We start from the raw sequence: 16134 nt of genomic DNA, 5'->3' as shown, positions 1-16134 counted from the left end.
TAGTGTGGCACAAGAAATACATTAGGATGAAAATGATACTGGGAGAAGGAAAGAAGAATCATTTATTTTTTTCTATTGACATCAGTTAATAGACTCTGCTTTTTAAAAAGTACTCCTGTTTTTTGCTATGATCTTATTTTTCGTCAACAATCAGTCACTTATTCAAACATACCTCCCTTTCCTTCAGGGAAATTAAATTTTAATCAGCAAAACTCATCAATCTGTACATTTAAAATGTGTATTTTATTGTATGTAAAGTACATATAAAAATGAGGAAAAAACTTGAGACAGGAGAGAAAAACATCTAAGTAGCATAATGACCTAAGCATTAAATAATCGATCTACAATCAAGAGAAATATAAAGTAACGCATGCACAAATGCCAAATGAGAGAGATAAAAACTAAGTTCAGGGGAAGGAGAAATCACTGGGAGTCTATAGTGGTTGTTTTTCTGTGTAGTATTTGGATGCAGAGAGAGGAGGAGGACAGCATTATAGCCAGTGAATATAGTGAAGGCAGAGGCTTAGCAGTGAGAAGGAATAAGGCATGTTCTGGGAGAGCCAGTTAGGGGAGTCTCCGAGTATTTCAGATGAGAAATGCTAACAGTCTTGAGGAAGAATAGCAGTGGCTGGGATAGTTGAGGAAGACGTGATCAGATCAGACTCCAGGAGTTAGGGAACTGGTTGGATACAACAGGGTAATGGAGAAATCAGAAAATAATTGAAATATTGGTCTTGGTTAAGTGGTGGAAAAATGATAGTATTAACAAAATAGAGAAGTAAGGGAGCAGGGCAAGTTTTCTGGAGATGGTAAATAATTCCATTTCCATTGGTTAAAAATATCAGGCCTATTTTGGCATCTAAACTGATTCAAGAATAAGCTACATGTTTTATAGAAATGAAATCATGTTTCACATTTAATCACACTTTACAACATAAAAAACAGTTCTAAGAAGATATCATGTTATTAGGAAAATATAATGTTTCCATTTTTTGTACATGTGGTCTTTTTTTTTCTTTCTTTCTTAGATTCCAGTATGGTTAGTGATATTGTACTTCAAGACTTACTGGCGTATGTGTCTTCAAAACATTCCTATCTCAGAGATCTTCCTCAGAGGCAGCTTCAGAAAATGAGCAGTATAGAATTTGTAGAATTGGAGCAGCTTCAGCCAGACGTATTAGTCCATGCAGTTCTAAGAGTTGTTGATATCACTATACTGACAGGTAAACATTTTGGGTTCCTCCTTAATTTTAGGTTATAAAAAAATTAAGGTACAATAAGGACCTACTGTATAGCACAGGGAACTATACTCAATATTTTGTAATAATTTATAAGGGAAGAGAATCTGAAGAATATATATATGTATATTCTTCTGAATCGTGCTGTATACCTGAAACTAACACAATATTGTAAATCAATTGTACTTCAATTAAAAAAAATTAAGATACAGGACCATCTTAGTGTACCATTTGGTTATCAGTAGATATCATTAGACACTGAAGTACAGTATCACAGGTAATAGAGTAATGCCAACTAAAATATTCCTTTTCCTTTTCCAGAGGCATTATACAGTTATAGAGGACAGAAGCAAAGGAAAATTATGTTAACAGTGGAACAGGCCCAAGGTCAACATTATGTGCTTGTATTATGGGGTCCTGGAGCAGCCTGGTACCCTCAACTTCAAAGGAAAAAAGGTAAATACACCAAAAAGCATTAAATCTATTTATAGTTAGGTAAATGATTAATGCTTATGGGCCTAAGATGAAGAGACTCTGGAGATCAGACTACGTTTGAAATATAATTGATCATGATTGAATATTCTTTTGCAGATTTCTTCTGTTATAATTTTATACCTCCTGTAAGCAATTCAGTGATCTAAAAAGTCTTCTATAATTAATGGTAGCAAAATAAAATCTTCTGTTTATTCCCAGGTATGCTACTTTACCTTTATAGTGAAGATCTTACCTTCTTTGGATAATGTTGTTTAAAAATTTAATTCTGGAGACGCGTCTACAATTTTTATTCAGCCAAAGTACTCTGATAAATAAACTTCTCTCTGGTTATAGGGCAGATGTTAGGGGAGTTGCATTAACTCTTTCAAGTCGCAGTGTTACTGTTTAATAAATTACTGTGCCCCAGGTTTTTATTCCAGTTGTTTTAAAAGTGTGGACTGTTAGCCATCCATAGAATGTTCATGTTTAAAGTATGACACATGATTACATTTTCCTTTGAAGCATAAGTTAATCACTTATGATGTATTGAATTAAATGGAATTGATGTTTCAATAAAATAGTATAACACCTTCCTTTTGATATTGTGAGATCCTTTAGCTGTAGCAATCAGAGACAGTTTAATTACTGGCTTATGAGTTATTTTACTCTGCTAAATTAATGCAAAGATTAAGTATGTGACCCATTCTTTTTTACCTGAAAGAGTTAATGTTTCTTTCAAACTTCTATTTCAAAATAGTTATCTAAAGATCTATCACAAAAATAAACAAACAAAAAAAAATAAAGATCTATCACATTGTCTCTCTTAATCATTAATAGCCCATAACTAGGATTTGACTTTTGACTTTTTTGTTAACATCAAACAGTGACAAATATTTGTTTGGTTGAGAAATCTGAAACATGTGTCAATGATAGACAAACCATCATTGTTGACCACCATGCCATGGCCAGGAACATGAGTCTACTGCATGTTGAGCAGAATGTAGGTCGAAGGTGTCATTCCAATTACAGTGCAGCTGTAGCAAAGCAGATTGCTCCATGCTTAATATGAATATTCTTTTAAAACTAATAGTTATTTGGTTAATAGAAGAGGAATTGTAGTTATCCCTAGATAATTCTATGATATTTAAGTTAATATTGAAAATTTATGAATCCAGGAATTAAGGTGTAGTTGTTCTTTGTTCATTCATTCAGCATGTTTATTTATAATCATTGTTTTTTAAGTTTTAATATCCACCTTAATACCTCAAGATCATTCTTTCTAAAATGGGAAAATACCAATTTTGAAGACTCATTTAAGTAAGTGATTCTACTTTCACAAATTGTTAGCATTCTGTCTATTCATTTAGTATTTCTTTTTTCTTCTTAAGGCATTCTCTGTATTATTCTTTCTGTACTGGGCCCTGGTTTTACTTGTTCCCAAGGAAAACAGACTCACATTTAGGTGATATAATCAGAAATGATCGTCAAGCAGTCATTACTGAATACTGAAGATAACAGAGTCAATGTTTTGAAGAAGAATAATAAGAAACTAATCCCCAATTTGCGTTTGTTAGAAATATGCGTTGTTAGTAGGAATTTGGTATGCCTCATACCAAATGGTAGCAAGTGTTGGTCACAGTTTAGGTCCTAATGAGGGTGGGCTTCTTGGGAATTGAGTATGCATAAAATAGGCTATTCAGAGCTAAATGCCTTTCCAATGCAATGTTCTCCTGAAATCATTTAATAGAAGTCTAATACTTTAAAAGTATAACAGATTACAATAAAGTACTCTCGTGACATTACTAATTAAGCACAGAATAATACAAGTGATCTCAACCTTTATAATTATACTTCATGCAAAATCACAGTTATGTCTGCACGGAGGTTTGATATCCGTACATGCCTAAGGGCATGTATTCATGATTCAAATACAGAATTGTATCACGAATTGTCTCAGTACTGGTCAGTCTCCCTCAGACCTACTAGCTTAACTCCTTTCTGTTACTTGAACATGCCAGCCTTTTTCCTGCCTTGGGATCTTGAATTTACATGTTTCCCCTGCCTAGAGTGCTTTTTCCTGCGGCTCTCCCACACGGATGGCTCTCCAATTTCATTTCCCCAGAGAGGCCTCACACATGAATATACATAATCACTCCCTATCAGGTCACTCTTTGTTTTTTTTTGTCTACATTGGGTCTTCGTTGCTGCGAGGGGGCTTTCTCTAGTTGTGGTGAGCGGGGGCTACTCTTCGTTGAGGAGCGCGAGCTTCTCATTGCGGTGGCTTCTCTTGTTGCGGAGCACGGGCTCTTGGCGCACGGGCTTCATTAGTTGTGGCTCGCAGGCTCTAGAGCACAGCCTCAGTAGTTGTGGAGCACGGGCTTAGCTGCTCCGCAGTATGTGGGATCTTCCCGGACCAGGGCTCGAACCCGTGTCCCCTGCATTGGCAGGCAGATTCTTAACCACTGCGCCACCAGGGAAGATTCTTAACCACTGCGCCACCAGGGAAGTCCCAGGTCACTCTTTGTATAGCACTCATGCCACCTAACGCAGACAGATGATCCAGCTTATTTGCTTGCTTGGTAATTAACTAAATTTCCCAGTAGGTTGTAAAGTCTGTGAATAAAAGCACCCTGACTAGCTTGTTCACCATTGTATCCCCATCACACAGCACTGCCTGTGCTAGTAGATATTTTCTTTATGAATGAATGAAGAATAAAGTACAGAGGACTTCCCTAGTGGTCCAGTGGGTAAGACTCCGTGCTTGCACTGTAGGGGGCATGGTTTCAGTCCCTGGTCGGGGAACTAAGATCCTGCATGCCCCTCAGCATGGCCAGAAAAACCAAAAAAACCAAAAAAACCCAGGTCAGGCAGCCATTCAAGGTTCCCACTGTCTTTAAGGAGTAAAAGACTCAAGTTTGAGGAGGAAATAACTTGGCTTGTTTCAAATGATAAGAAAAGAATCACAAAGTTAAAAATGCATGCACATGAAGGTTTTGCAATCCATTGGATGTATTAAGAAATTATATTTGAACTTGGACACTGAGGGCTTGTAGTTAAAACTAGAACTCTATTGTGGTTAACTTAAACAATTAAGGGGGATATATTGGAAGTATACAGGAGTATGTCATAGTACGTAGGACAAGAGTGATGGGTTTCAGGGGGACTTGGAGCTAGGAGCTGAAAGGCTTTTTGGGTCCCAGGCACCATCTCTGTGGATCTGCCTTATTCACTCAGTCTAGACTTTCCCTGCTTCTCAACCTTACAGAAAGTAGATGGTTACTCTGTAGCTCCTGTTTTACTTTTCCTTTTAAGAGACCAGTTCCATTTCTAAGTTCCCAGCAAAGAGAATCTGATTGCCTAGGTTGAATTTGATTCAGTCAGCTGTGGCCTGGAGGACAGGGTCAAAAAGTAGGCAGTTCCCTGTCAGTCCAGTGGTTAGGACTCTGCACTTCCATTGTAGGGGGTATGGGAACTAAGTTCCCTCATGCTGCACTAAGTGGCCAAACAAAAAAAGAAAAAAAAAGTACCAGTTGGAATATCTGAGCTTATTTCAGAGGGTGGGAGAACAGTTAAGGGGGTTATTTGTGGTCTGGTAGACACACACAGATATTCACTATCAAAGATATGTATGTTCACTAGCCTGGAGAAATGTATGTTATAGAATATTTAGTTTAAAAAAGTAGGTTATAAAACTTCATGTGTAATAGGATCCCATTTTAATAAAAGTGAATATATAAGTATGTATATACACATTAAAAAATCTGGAAATACAGGGACTTCCCTGGTGGCGTAGTGGTTGAGAATCTGCCTGCCAATGCAGGGGACACAGGTTTGATTCCTGGTCTGGGAAGATCCCACATGCCGGGGAGCAACTAAGCCCATGCACCACAACTACTGAGCCTGCTCTCTAGGGCCTGCAAGCCACAACTGCTGAGCCCACGTGCTGCAGCTACTGAAGCCTGCGCACCTAGAGCCCGGCTCCACAATAAGAGAAGCCGCTGCAATGAGAAGCCCATGCACCGCAACGAAGATTAGCCCCACATTCACCACAACTAGAGAAAGCCCGTGCGCAGCACGGACGACCCAACACAGCCAAAAATAATTAATTAATTAATTCTAAAAAATCTGGAAATACAGATACTAAAATGCTAGCACTGGCTATTTCTATATAGTAGTATTATGTGGTTTTTATTTTTTCTTTATACCTTTAGTTTGAATTTTATGCATGTATGGAGTCTGCATTTATTTTTTAAACCTTTTAGTATAAAAAACTTCAAACTGGGACTCCCTGGTGATGCAGTAGTTAAGAATCTGCCTGCCAATGCAGGGGACATGGGTTCGAGCCCTGGTCCAGGAGGATCCCACATGCTGTGGAGCAGTTAAGCCTGTGCACCACAAGTACTGAGCCTGTGCTCTAGAGCCCTTGAGCCACAACTACTGAGCCCACGTGCCACAACTACTGAAACTTGTGTGCCTAAAGCCCATGCTCCACAACAAGTGAAGCCACCGCAATGAGAAGCCTACGCACTGCAACGAAGAGTAGCCCCTGCTCGCCAAAACTAGAGAAAGCCTGAGCACAGCAACGAAGACCCAATGCAGCCAAAAATAAATAAATGTATAAATATATTTTTAAAAAACTTCAAACATATAGACAGAATAATATAATTAACTGAAGTACCCATTATCCATTTTATTGAAACTTGGGCAATCTTATCTTACCTATTACTTCTCTTTTACTGTCTAAATATTTTACAAAAAGTATATTTTATTTTATAATTTAAAAATTAAAGCAAATTTTTTTCCTTTAAAAAAGAGTAAATAATATTTGGAATATCTGGCTAACAATTAGAGAAAAAAATAAGAATTAAACTTATACTTTATATTTGTGCCAAAATAAATTACAGGTGTATTAGAAATTCAACTATTTTAAAAAAGGAACAATGAGCACTAGAAGAAAATATAAGTGAACTTATTTGGAGCCCAAAGACTAGTAGGCTAAATAAAATGCAGCAACAAAAAACTGCATTAAAAATCAACTAAAAATCACTATATACAAAATTAAAATGCAAGTGAAAAACCAGGAAAAAATTGCATTTTGTCAGAAAGTAATGCCAAAGGCAAAAGACAAATACTTGTAAGAATGGGCAATAGATATGAACAGGCAAGTCCCCAAAGAGGAAATTAAAGTGGCCAATAAATATATGAAAAAAGTTACTCTTACTAGTAATGGGAGACAGACAAATAAAATAATAATCATAGCTGATTTTTCTGCTAAGAAATCAAAAGAGAAGATATTGGGAAATAGCCACTCTCCTAAACTATTGAAGATGTAAATTGGCAAACCTTTCTTTTTCTTTTCTGTTTTTCTAACTGAAGTATAACTGACTTACAGTGTATTAGTTTCAGGGGTAAAACCTTTCTTGAGGACAATTGACAATGCATATGAAAGCCTTAGAATTTGGAATACCTTTGGCCTAACAATTACAATTAATAGGAATTTATCATGGTTGTGCATAAAGATGTAGCTAAAAATATGTTATCACAGTACTGTTTATAATAGTGAAAAATAAGAAACATGCCCCAAAAGAGATGATTACTCTAATAATTTTTAAGATTTTGGTGTACCTGTGCAATGACATATTATGCAGTATTTTAAAATAATGTAGAATAATACTTAATAACATGTAAAAATATATTTGACATAAGTAAAAATCAAACAAATTGAGAACAACTAGATGGCCACTAAAATATTAACTGTGTTTATTCTGAGGTGTTGGTTATAGCTGCCATTTATTTCTTTGCTTATCTGTGATGTCTAAGCATGTATTTTATAATAAGGCAAGAAAGCTATTTTAAAATAGTGATTGGTTTTAAGCAACAGCTTGGAATATATATGCTTTAGTTCTTTCTAATGATGCTCTGTCTATACAGATGTATTGACTTGTTTTAAAATTGTCCACAAAAAAAAAGCTGTCCAATGAAAGAAACTGAGGAAGCCGGTAGGGTGTTGTGAATTAGATTTATGGCCTGAAGTATGTGGGAAACTAAAAAGACAACTGTCATTAGAAAACTTAGTGCTAAGAGACCTCTTTTTGTTTTGATATAGTTTTAAAGTTGAATCTATTAATTTATAGTCTGATTATTTGGCAAGAAGGTCTGTGCTACTGTGGTTCAGAATTATTACTAAGGGAATTAAAAATAGGAGCAACTGAGTCTAAATGCTTTTTTTTGTTGTGGAAAAATTAGCTAAATAAGAAAACTAAGGGGACTTCCCTGGTGGCACAGTGGTTAAGACTCTGCACTCCCAATGCAGTGGGCCCAGGTTCAATACCTGATCAAGAAACTAGATTCCCACATGCATGCCACAACTAACAGTTCGCATGCCACAACTAAAGAGCTCTCAAGCCACAACTAAGGAGCCCATATGCCACAATTAAGGAGCCTGAGAGCCACAACTAAGGAAGCCCACCTGCTTCAACTAAGACCCAGTGCAACTAAATAATAAATAAATAAATGAATAAATATAAAAGGAAACTAAGGTGTTGAAAAATCAATGAGTAATATTCATTATGGCAGACGTCCATTTCTATGCCATTATTTTAAAAAATCTTTTCTGTAGATATCAAAATGAGAGTTTGCTACTTTGAAAAGCAGTTGGTTATGATAAATTATGACTGTTTAGGAAACCAAGTATTCTTTAGAAAAATTTTTGTTAAAATTATCTCTAGCATTCTTATCTTATTGCCTTAATACAACATTCATATTTTGCATCTTTATATCCAAATTCCTTAATGTGATGAAAGTTGTATTTAACTGATTTAATCAGGTCAATCTATTTAATCTGATTTTGAGCCTAGATTATTTCCTTTTTGGTAACTTTTTGTTTTTGTTTTGTTTAAGATTATATTTGGGAATTTAAATATCTTTTTGTTCAGCGCAATTGCATCCTGGAGAACCTAGAATTGCATACGACACCATGGTCATCCTGTGAGTGCCTGTTTGATGATGATATAAGGGCAATTACATTTAAAGCAAAATTTCAAAAAAACACACCGTCCTTTGTGAAGATGTCAGATTTAGCGACACACCTAGAGGATAAGCGTTCAGGTAAGACCTTTATTTATATAAGACATTGCTAGTTTGTTTTTTTAAATACATTTATTTATTAATTTTTGGCTGCGTTGGGTCTTCATTGCTGCACTCAGGCTTTCTCTAGTTGCGGAGAGCGGGGGCTGCTCTTCGTTGTGGTGCTCGGGCTTCTCATTGCAGTGGCTTCTCTTGTTGTGGAGCACGGGCTCTAGGCACACGAGCTTCAGTAATTGTGGCACATGGGCTCAGTAGTTGTGGCTCGTGGGCTCTGGAGCGCAGGCTCAGTAGTTGTGGCACACGGGCTTAGTTGCTCCGCAGCATGTGGGATCTTCCTGGACCAGGGCTTGAACCCATGTCCCCTGCACTGGCAGGAGGATTCTTAACCACTGTGTCACCAGGGAAGTCTGCTAGTTTTCATATAAGCAAAGAAGCTGCCATTTGTGGGGAAAATATGTAATTGAATATAAAAGTGAAATATAGATCTCTGTAAGTAGCTGAAACAGATACTGACATCTTCCTAACATTTTGCCTACAATCCTTTGAGGTTAATTTGTATTATTAGGGATTACCTAAAAATATTTTTTGCATGTAGTTAAAAGCAGCTTATCATTTAATAAGCCAGAAATAGAAAAATGACTCTAGCCAGAATCACTGTTGAGATAAACATTTTATCAAGTTACTAAGCTATCATCTATCACATGAGTGTTAAAAGTTAACATTGATACAGAATTTATGGAATTTACTTACTGCTTTGTATAATGTAATAACATACTTCCTGAACTCAAATATGTGTGTGTGAGTGTGAGTGTGTGTATAAATTTCATTCTCAGAAGCATACTACATGGAAGAATGCCTGATGAATTTTATACACACAGTCACACAATTTCCATGAACTAAATATAATTAATTTATTTTGAGCGCAGTAGTAAAAGGCATATGTTTTAGGTTCAGAATGCTATACACTTTGGAATGAAGAGAGAATAAAATAGTGAAAATAACTAGATAAACTGCTACAATTTTAGTGGGAAATACTTTTCACTAAATTACATTCCTAACTACAGAAATGATGCTAGAAAGATGCTAACTCCTGGTTGAAGGTATAACAAATTAAACAGGATTTAAAGCTATAATTAAGCTTGCTAAATGCAAATGTCAGTGATTATCAGTTTGGGAAACTAATAGAAAGTTTTCCAGTGGCTACTATAGCAAATGTATTTATTTATTTTTAAATATTTATTTATTTATTTTTGGCTGCGTTGGGTCTTCGGGCTTTTCTGTAGTCAAGGCAAGCAGGGGTTACTCTTCGATGCGGTGTGCGGGCTTCTCATTGCTGTGGCTTCTCTTGTTGCGGAGCATGGGCTCTGGGTGCGTGGGCTTACTAGTTGTGGCTTGCGGGCTGTAAAGTGCAGGCTCAGTCGTTAGGACGCATGGGCCCAGTTGCTCCGCAGCATGTGGGATCTTCCCAGACCAGGGCTCGAACCCGTGTCCCCTGCATTGGCAGGCGGATTCCCAACCACGGCGCCACCAGGGAAGTCCATAGGAAATGTATTTAGAGGGCAAGTAAGGGTTGAAAAAACGGAGATGTATCTGCAGGTTTATTGTTACATAATTTAAGTGTTTTAATGAAGAAGAAAAATTTGGTCAAAAATTTTCCTCAGGGCTTCCCTGGTGGCACAGTGGTTGAGAGTCCGCCTGCCGATGCAGGGGACGCGGGTTCGTGCCCCGGTCTGGGAAGATCCCACATGCCGCGGAGCGGCTAGGCCCGTGAGCCATGGCCGCTGAGCCTGCGCGTCCGGAGCCTGTGCTCCGCAACGGGAGAGGTCACAACAGTGAGAGGCCCAAGTGCCGCTTAAAAAAAAAAAAAAAAAATTTTCCTCAGAATTTGTGTAAGATTACTATTTTTGGTGCTTTTATAGGTTGAGTTATCAAGAATAACTCAGGAACTTTGGATCTTGATACTGAATTTTAACTTTATTCTCCAGTCTGCATAAATAATTTTCTGAATTCTTATAGATGGTTTTAGATTTTGTTAAATGCTGAATGTGTTTTAAGTGGACTAAGATTATTTTGACAGTTTTGCTAGTGAAAAGAATCTGGTCCCAAATAAAATAAGTTGAAGCTCCTAAGAGATCACATGCTAAGATTCTCAACTATATTTCTTGGGCTTTTTTACTAGCATGCTATGCCCACTTTTGGTTCATCCACAGAAATGTAAGAGTTGTGTCATATGCAGTTAATAGGATACTTCAGAGTTAGTGGTTTTCTTTTTTTTAATTAATTATTTATTTTTGGCTGCATTGGGTCTTCATTGCTGTGCGTGGGCTTTTCTCTAGTTGCGGAGAGCGGCGTCTACTCTTTGTTGCGGTGAGCGGTCTTCTCATTGTGGTGACTTCTCTTGTGAAGCACGGACTTTAGGCACGCAGGCTCAGTAGTTGTGGCTCACAGGCTCTAGAGCGCAGGCTCAGTAGTTGTGGCACACGTGCTTAGTTGCTCCGCGGCATGTGGGATCTTCCCGGACCAGGGCTTGAACCCGTGTCCCCTGCATTGGCAGGCACAAACCACTGTGTCACCAGGGAAGTCCAGAGTTAGTGCTTTTCAAATGTGATTCAGAGTGTCAGATTAAAAAAAAAATTTTTTTAACAGGGTTTTGGGGATGTAATTTTCACATAGGAAATTACCCTTTTTTAAAGCATGCACATTCATATTGGTGAGTTTTGACATGAAACCCATGCAACCGTCACCACAGTCATGAAACCGTCAGCTGTCTCTCTGTAATCTCTTCTGACTCCTCATCCCTGCCCCAGATCCTTCCAGGCAATCAATCTGCTTTCTGTCAGTAGAGATTACTTTGAATTCTCTATGGTTTTGTATACATGAACTCATGCAGTATGTACATTGTTTTGTTTGGCGTCTTTAACTTAGCAAATTCTTTGAGATGTATCTATGTGGTTGTGTGTATCAGTAGTACATATTATATGAATATACTGTGATTTGTTTATCTGTTCAGCTGTGGATGGGCATCTGGGTTGTTTCCAGTTCTTGGCTGTTATAAATAAAGCTTCTATAAACATTCAAGTATAAGGCATTATATGGACATAGTCTTTCTTTTTTCATGAATAGATACCTAGGAACTGAGTCAATAGCTGGATTATATGGTAGGCATGTATTTAACTTTTAATGAAAGTGCCAAAAAATAAAAATAAACTGCCTAACTGTTTTCCAAAGTAGTTGTACCATTTTACATTTCCACCAGCAGTGTATGAGAGCTCTGTTTTTTCCACACCTACTTCAACACTTGGTATGGGCATTCTTTTTAATTTTGTTCATTCTAATAGGTGTGTAGTAATGGGTCATTGTGGTTTTAATTTGCATTTCCTTATTGACTGATGGTTTTGAACATCTTTTATGTACTTAATTGCCAACTCTATATCTTCTTTGATGAAGTGTCGATTGAAATCTTTTGCCTACCTAAAAAAATTGACTTGATTGTTTTATTGAATTTTGAGAGTTCTTTATGTTCTGGGTAAAAATTATTTTTCTTTCTTTTTCTTTTTTTTTTTTTTTTTGGCTGTGCTGTGAAGTTTGCAGGATCTCAGTTCCCAGACCAGGGACTGAACCTTGGCCACAGCAGTGAAAGCCCAGAATCCTAACCACCAGGGAACTCCCTGAGTCAAAATTCTTTATCAACTATAAACTTTGCAAAAATGTTGCTTGTCTTTTGCTTGCCTCTGTTGTAGTCTTTTACTTGTCTTTTCATTATTTTACCCAGGTCTTTTGAAGAGCACAAGTTTTAAATTTTAATGAAGTCCAGTTTATCCATTTATTCTTGTATGAATTCTGCTTTTGGTGTCATTTCTAGGAAATCTTTGCCTAACCCAATGTCACAAAAATTTATCTCCTACGTGTTATTCTAAAAGTTTTAGAGTTTTAGGTTTTAAATTTGGGTTTATGATCTATTTTGAGTTAATTTTGTATATAACGTGAGGTATGGCTTGAAGTTGGGTTTTTTTGGTTTGTTTTTTGCTGTATGACTATCCAGTTGTTCAAGCACTAGTTGTTGAAAAGATTATTCCATTGAATTGCCTTTGCACCTTTGTCAAAATCAGTTGTCCACATGTATGGTCTATTTCTGGACTTTCTTCTGTCTTATTGATCTATTTGTCTATCTTTCCACCAATAGCACACTATTTTGATTACTGAAGTTTTATACTGATAAGTCTTGAAGTCAGGTATTGTTAGCCTTCCAACTTTGTTCTTTTCAAAGTTGTTTTGGCTGTTCTATAACCTTTGCATTTCCATGTGGATTTTAGAATCAGTTTGTCAATTTCTACAAAAAAAAGCCTACTGGGATTTTGATTGAGATTGTGTTGAAGCTATAGATCAATTTGGGGAAGAACTGAAGCATCTTAACACTGAGTTTGCCAATCCATGAACAAGATGTATCTCTCCATTTGTTTAGATCTTCTTTAATTCCTTAGCTGTGTTTTGTAGTTTTCAGAGTATAGGACTTTCACATTGTTTGCCAGACATATCCCTAGTTTCTATTTTTATGCTATTATAAATGGTATTTTTAAGAATTTCAGTTTTAATTGTTTATTGGTAATATGTAGAAATACAGTTGATTTTCAAATATTGACCTTGTATTTTGTAACTTTGCTACACCCACTAAGCTCAATAGCAACTCTTTGGTGGATTTGGATTTTCTACATAGATGGTCATTTTATTTGTGTTAAGACAGTTTTACTTCTTTCTTTCCAGTCTGGATGCCTTTTATTTATTTTTCTTTCCTCGTTACACTTGATAGCTCCTCTAATACAATATTGAAAAAAAGTTGTAAGAGCAAGCATTTTTACCTTGTTTCTGATCTTAGGGAGAAAGCATTTATTCTTTCATTAGTAAGTATGATATTGGCTGTATGTTTTTCATAGATGCCTTTATCAGGTTGATGAAGTTCCCTTTTATTCCTAGTTTTCTGGAAAAAAAATTGTTTTTTAATTCTTTTTTTTAAATTTATTTTTGGCTGTGTTGGGTCTTTGTTGCTGTTTGCAGGCTTTCTCTAGTTGTGGCGAGCAGGGGCTACTCTTCGTTGCAGTGCACGGGCTTCTCATTGTGGTGGCTTCTCTTGCTGTGGAGCACGGACACTAGGCACGTGGGCTTCAGTAGTTGTGGCACGTGGGCTCAGTAGTTGTGGTGTATGCGGCATGTGGGATCTTCCCGGACCAGGGCTTGAACTCGTGTCCCCTGCATTGGCAGGAGGATTCTTAACCACTGTGCCACCAGGGAAGTCCTGAAAAAAATTTTTTTTAAATCAGAAATGGATGTTAGAATTTTTCAAATGCTTTTTCGCCATCAATTGAGATGATCATAGTTTTTTCCCAATCTTTTAATATAATTAATTACATTGATTGATTTTTGCATATTAAACCAACTTTGCATTTCTGGGTTTTTTGTTTTTTTGGCCGCGCCATGCATGGCCTGTGAGATCTTAGTTCCTTGACCAGGGATAGAACCTGGGCCCTTGGCAGTGAAAGCACGGAGACCTAACCGCTGGACTGCCAGGGAATTCCCACTAACACCTGTTAATAAGAATTTTTATGTCTGTGTTGTCTGCAGTTTTCTTTTCTTGTAGTAACTGTAACCGAGTCCAAGCTTACTTTGCTCACCGCCTGACAGGCCAGTAAATCGGGAGATGAGGTGTTGAGGCAAGGAATACGACTTTATTTGGAAAGCCAGCAGACCATGAAGATGGTGGACTAGGGTCCCCAAAAGACCATCTCATCGGGGTCTGGATGCCAGTTTCTTTTCTAGAGTCAGAGAGGGAAGTAAAGTAAAAAGGCAAACTAGAGAGGGAGAGGTGGCGAGGAAGTGAAGTAAAAAGATCCATCAGTCTTGCAAAACATCTCCTGGAATGGCCAGCCTCAGTGAGGGGATGTGTTAATTTCTTCTTTCTTGCAGCCATTCACAGGTGGGCAGGGTTCCCTGAGGCAGGCCATTATGTATGATTATAATAACAAAAGCAACGGAAAGCAAAGGTTAAAGTCAAAGAAACAGATCCAACATGGAGTCCCATTTAGCTCTTCCCTATTACATATCTTTTTCTGGTTCTGGTGTTAGAGCAATGCTCATAGAATGAGTTGGTATGTAGTTTTTCCTCTTCAGTTTTCTGGAAGAGTTTGTTTAGAATTAGATTGATTTCTTCTGTACATGTTTGATAGAACTCAGGGAAGCCATCTGGGCCTGAAGTTTTCTTTATTGGAAGGTTTAACTACAAATTAATTTTATTTAATAGATATAGGACTATTCTGGTTATCTGTTCTTCTTGAGTGAGCTTTGGTAGTTTGTATCTTTCAAGAAATCTGTTCATTTCATCTAGGTTGTTGGCACAATAACAGCAACAACAATTTATTGGCATAAAGTTATAATATTCTCTTATTATCCTTTTTGATATATCTAGAATCTGTAGTAATATTGGTAACGGGGAAGAGGTAAATCGGACTCAACATTGGATCTGTTTGACTTTAACCTTTGCTTTTCGTTGCTTTTGGTATTATAATCATACATAATGGCCTGCCTCAGGGAACCCTGCCCACCTGTGAATGGCTGCAAGAAAGAAGAAACTAACACATCCCCTCACCAAGGCTTGGTCAGTTCCAGGAGATGTTTTGCAAGACTGATGGCCCTTTTACTTTACTTCCTCACCACCTCTCCCTCTCTGATTGTATAAAAGAAACTGGCATCCAGACCCAGAAAAGATGGTTTTTCAGAGACACTATTCTGCCATCTTCTTGGTCTGCCGGCTTTCCGAATAAAGTTGTATTCCTTGCCTCAACTCCTGGTCTCTGATTCATTGGCCTGTCTGGTGGTGAACAGAGCAAGCTTGGACTTGTAACAGTATTACCTGATATTGCTAATTTGTGTCCTCTCTCTTTTTTTTTTACGGATCATTTTCGCTAGAGTTTTACCAATTTTATTAATATTTTCAAATAACTACCTTTTATATTCATTAATATTTCTCTGTTTTTCTATTTTCTATTCCATTGATTTCTTGTCTGGTTTTTACTTTTCCTTTCTTCTGCTTTCTTAGGTTTCACTTTTTTACCTTTCTTAAGGTGGAAATTGAGGTTGTTGATATGAGACTTTTTTTTTTTTCCAATGTAGGAGTTTAGTGCCATAAATTTTCCTCCAAGTACAGCTTCTAAGTTCTCTATCCAGTGCCCTATGGATTACAAGATTTTCCACTCTAGCTGGTGGGAAAATACACTACTCCCAGCTCTGCACAAGCTTCAGTGATTGTTCCCAGTAATCCTTTTCCTTGGTTCTTTCCTTGGCCTCT

At 37.2% G+C, this 16134-nt stretch overlaps 1 protein-coding gene across 19 annotated transcripts in view; it reads left to right on the top strand.

The window, feature by feature from the left end:
* Window positions 1–16134, top strand: part of SHLD2 (shieldin complex subunit 2) — a 108441-nt gene that overhangs the window by 82241 nt on the left and 10066 nt on the right. For 16 of the 19 annotated variants that reach the window (XR_012326544.1, XR_012326543.1, XR_004522620.2 and 13 more), the window contains 3 exons: window positions 1029–1223; window positions 1560–1694; window positions 8613–8819. Coding sequence is in view for 16 of the 19 variants with exons in the window: in XM_033842324.2 (XP_033698215.1) it covers window positions 1029–1223; window positions 1560–1694; window positions 8613–8819 (537 nt within the window). In the remaining 3 variants the exon portion in view is untranslated. The remainder of the gene's footprint in view (window positions 1–1028; window positions 1224–1559; window positions 1695–8612; window positions 8820–16134) is intronic. The other 3 variants (XM_073793375.1, XM_073793374.1, XM_073793376.1) reach the window with 2 other exon arrangements.

The sequence above is a fragment of the Tursiops truncatus genome, chromosome 16, assembly GCF_011762595.2.
Source record: "Tursiops truncatus isolate mTurTru1 chromosome 16, mTurTru1.mat.Y, whole genome shotgun sequence".
Classification (NCBI taxonomy): domain Eukaryota; kingdom Metazoa; phylum Chordata; class Mammalia; order Artiodactyla; family Delphinidae; genus Tursiops; species Tursiops truncatus.
This window is presented reverse-complemented; position numbering and strand designations above follow the sequence as displayed.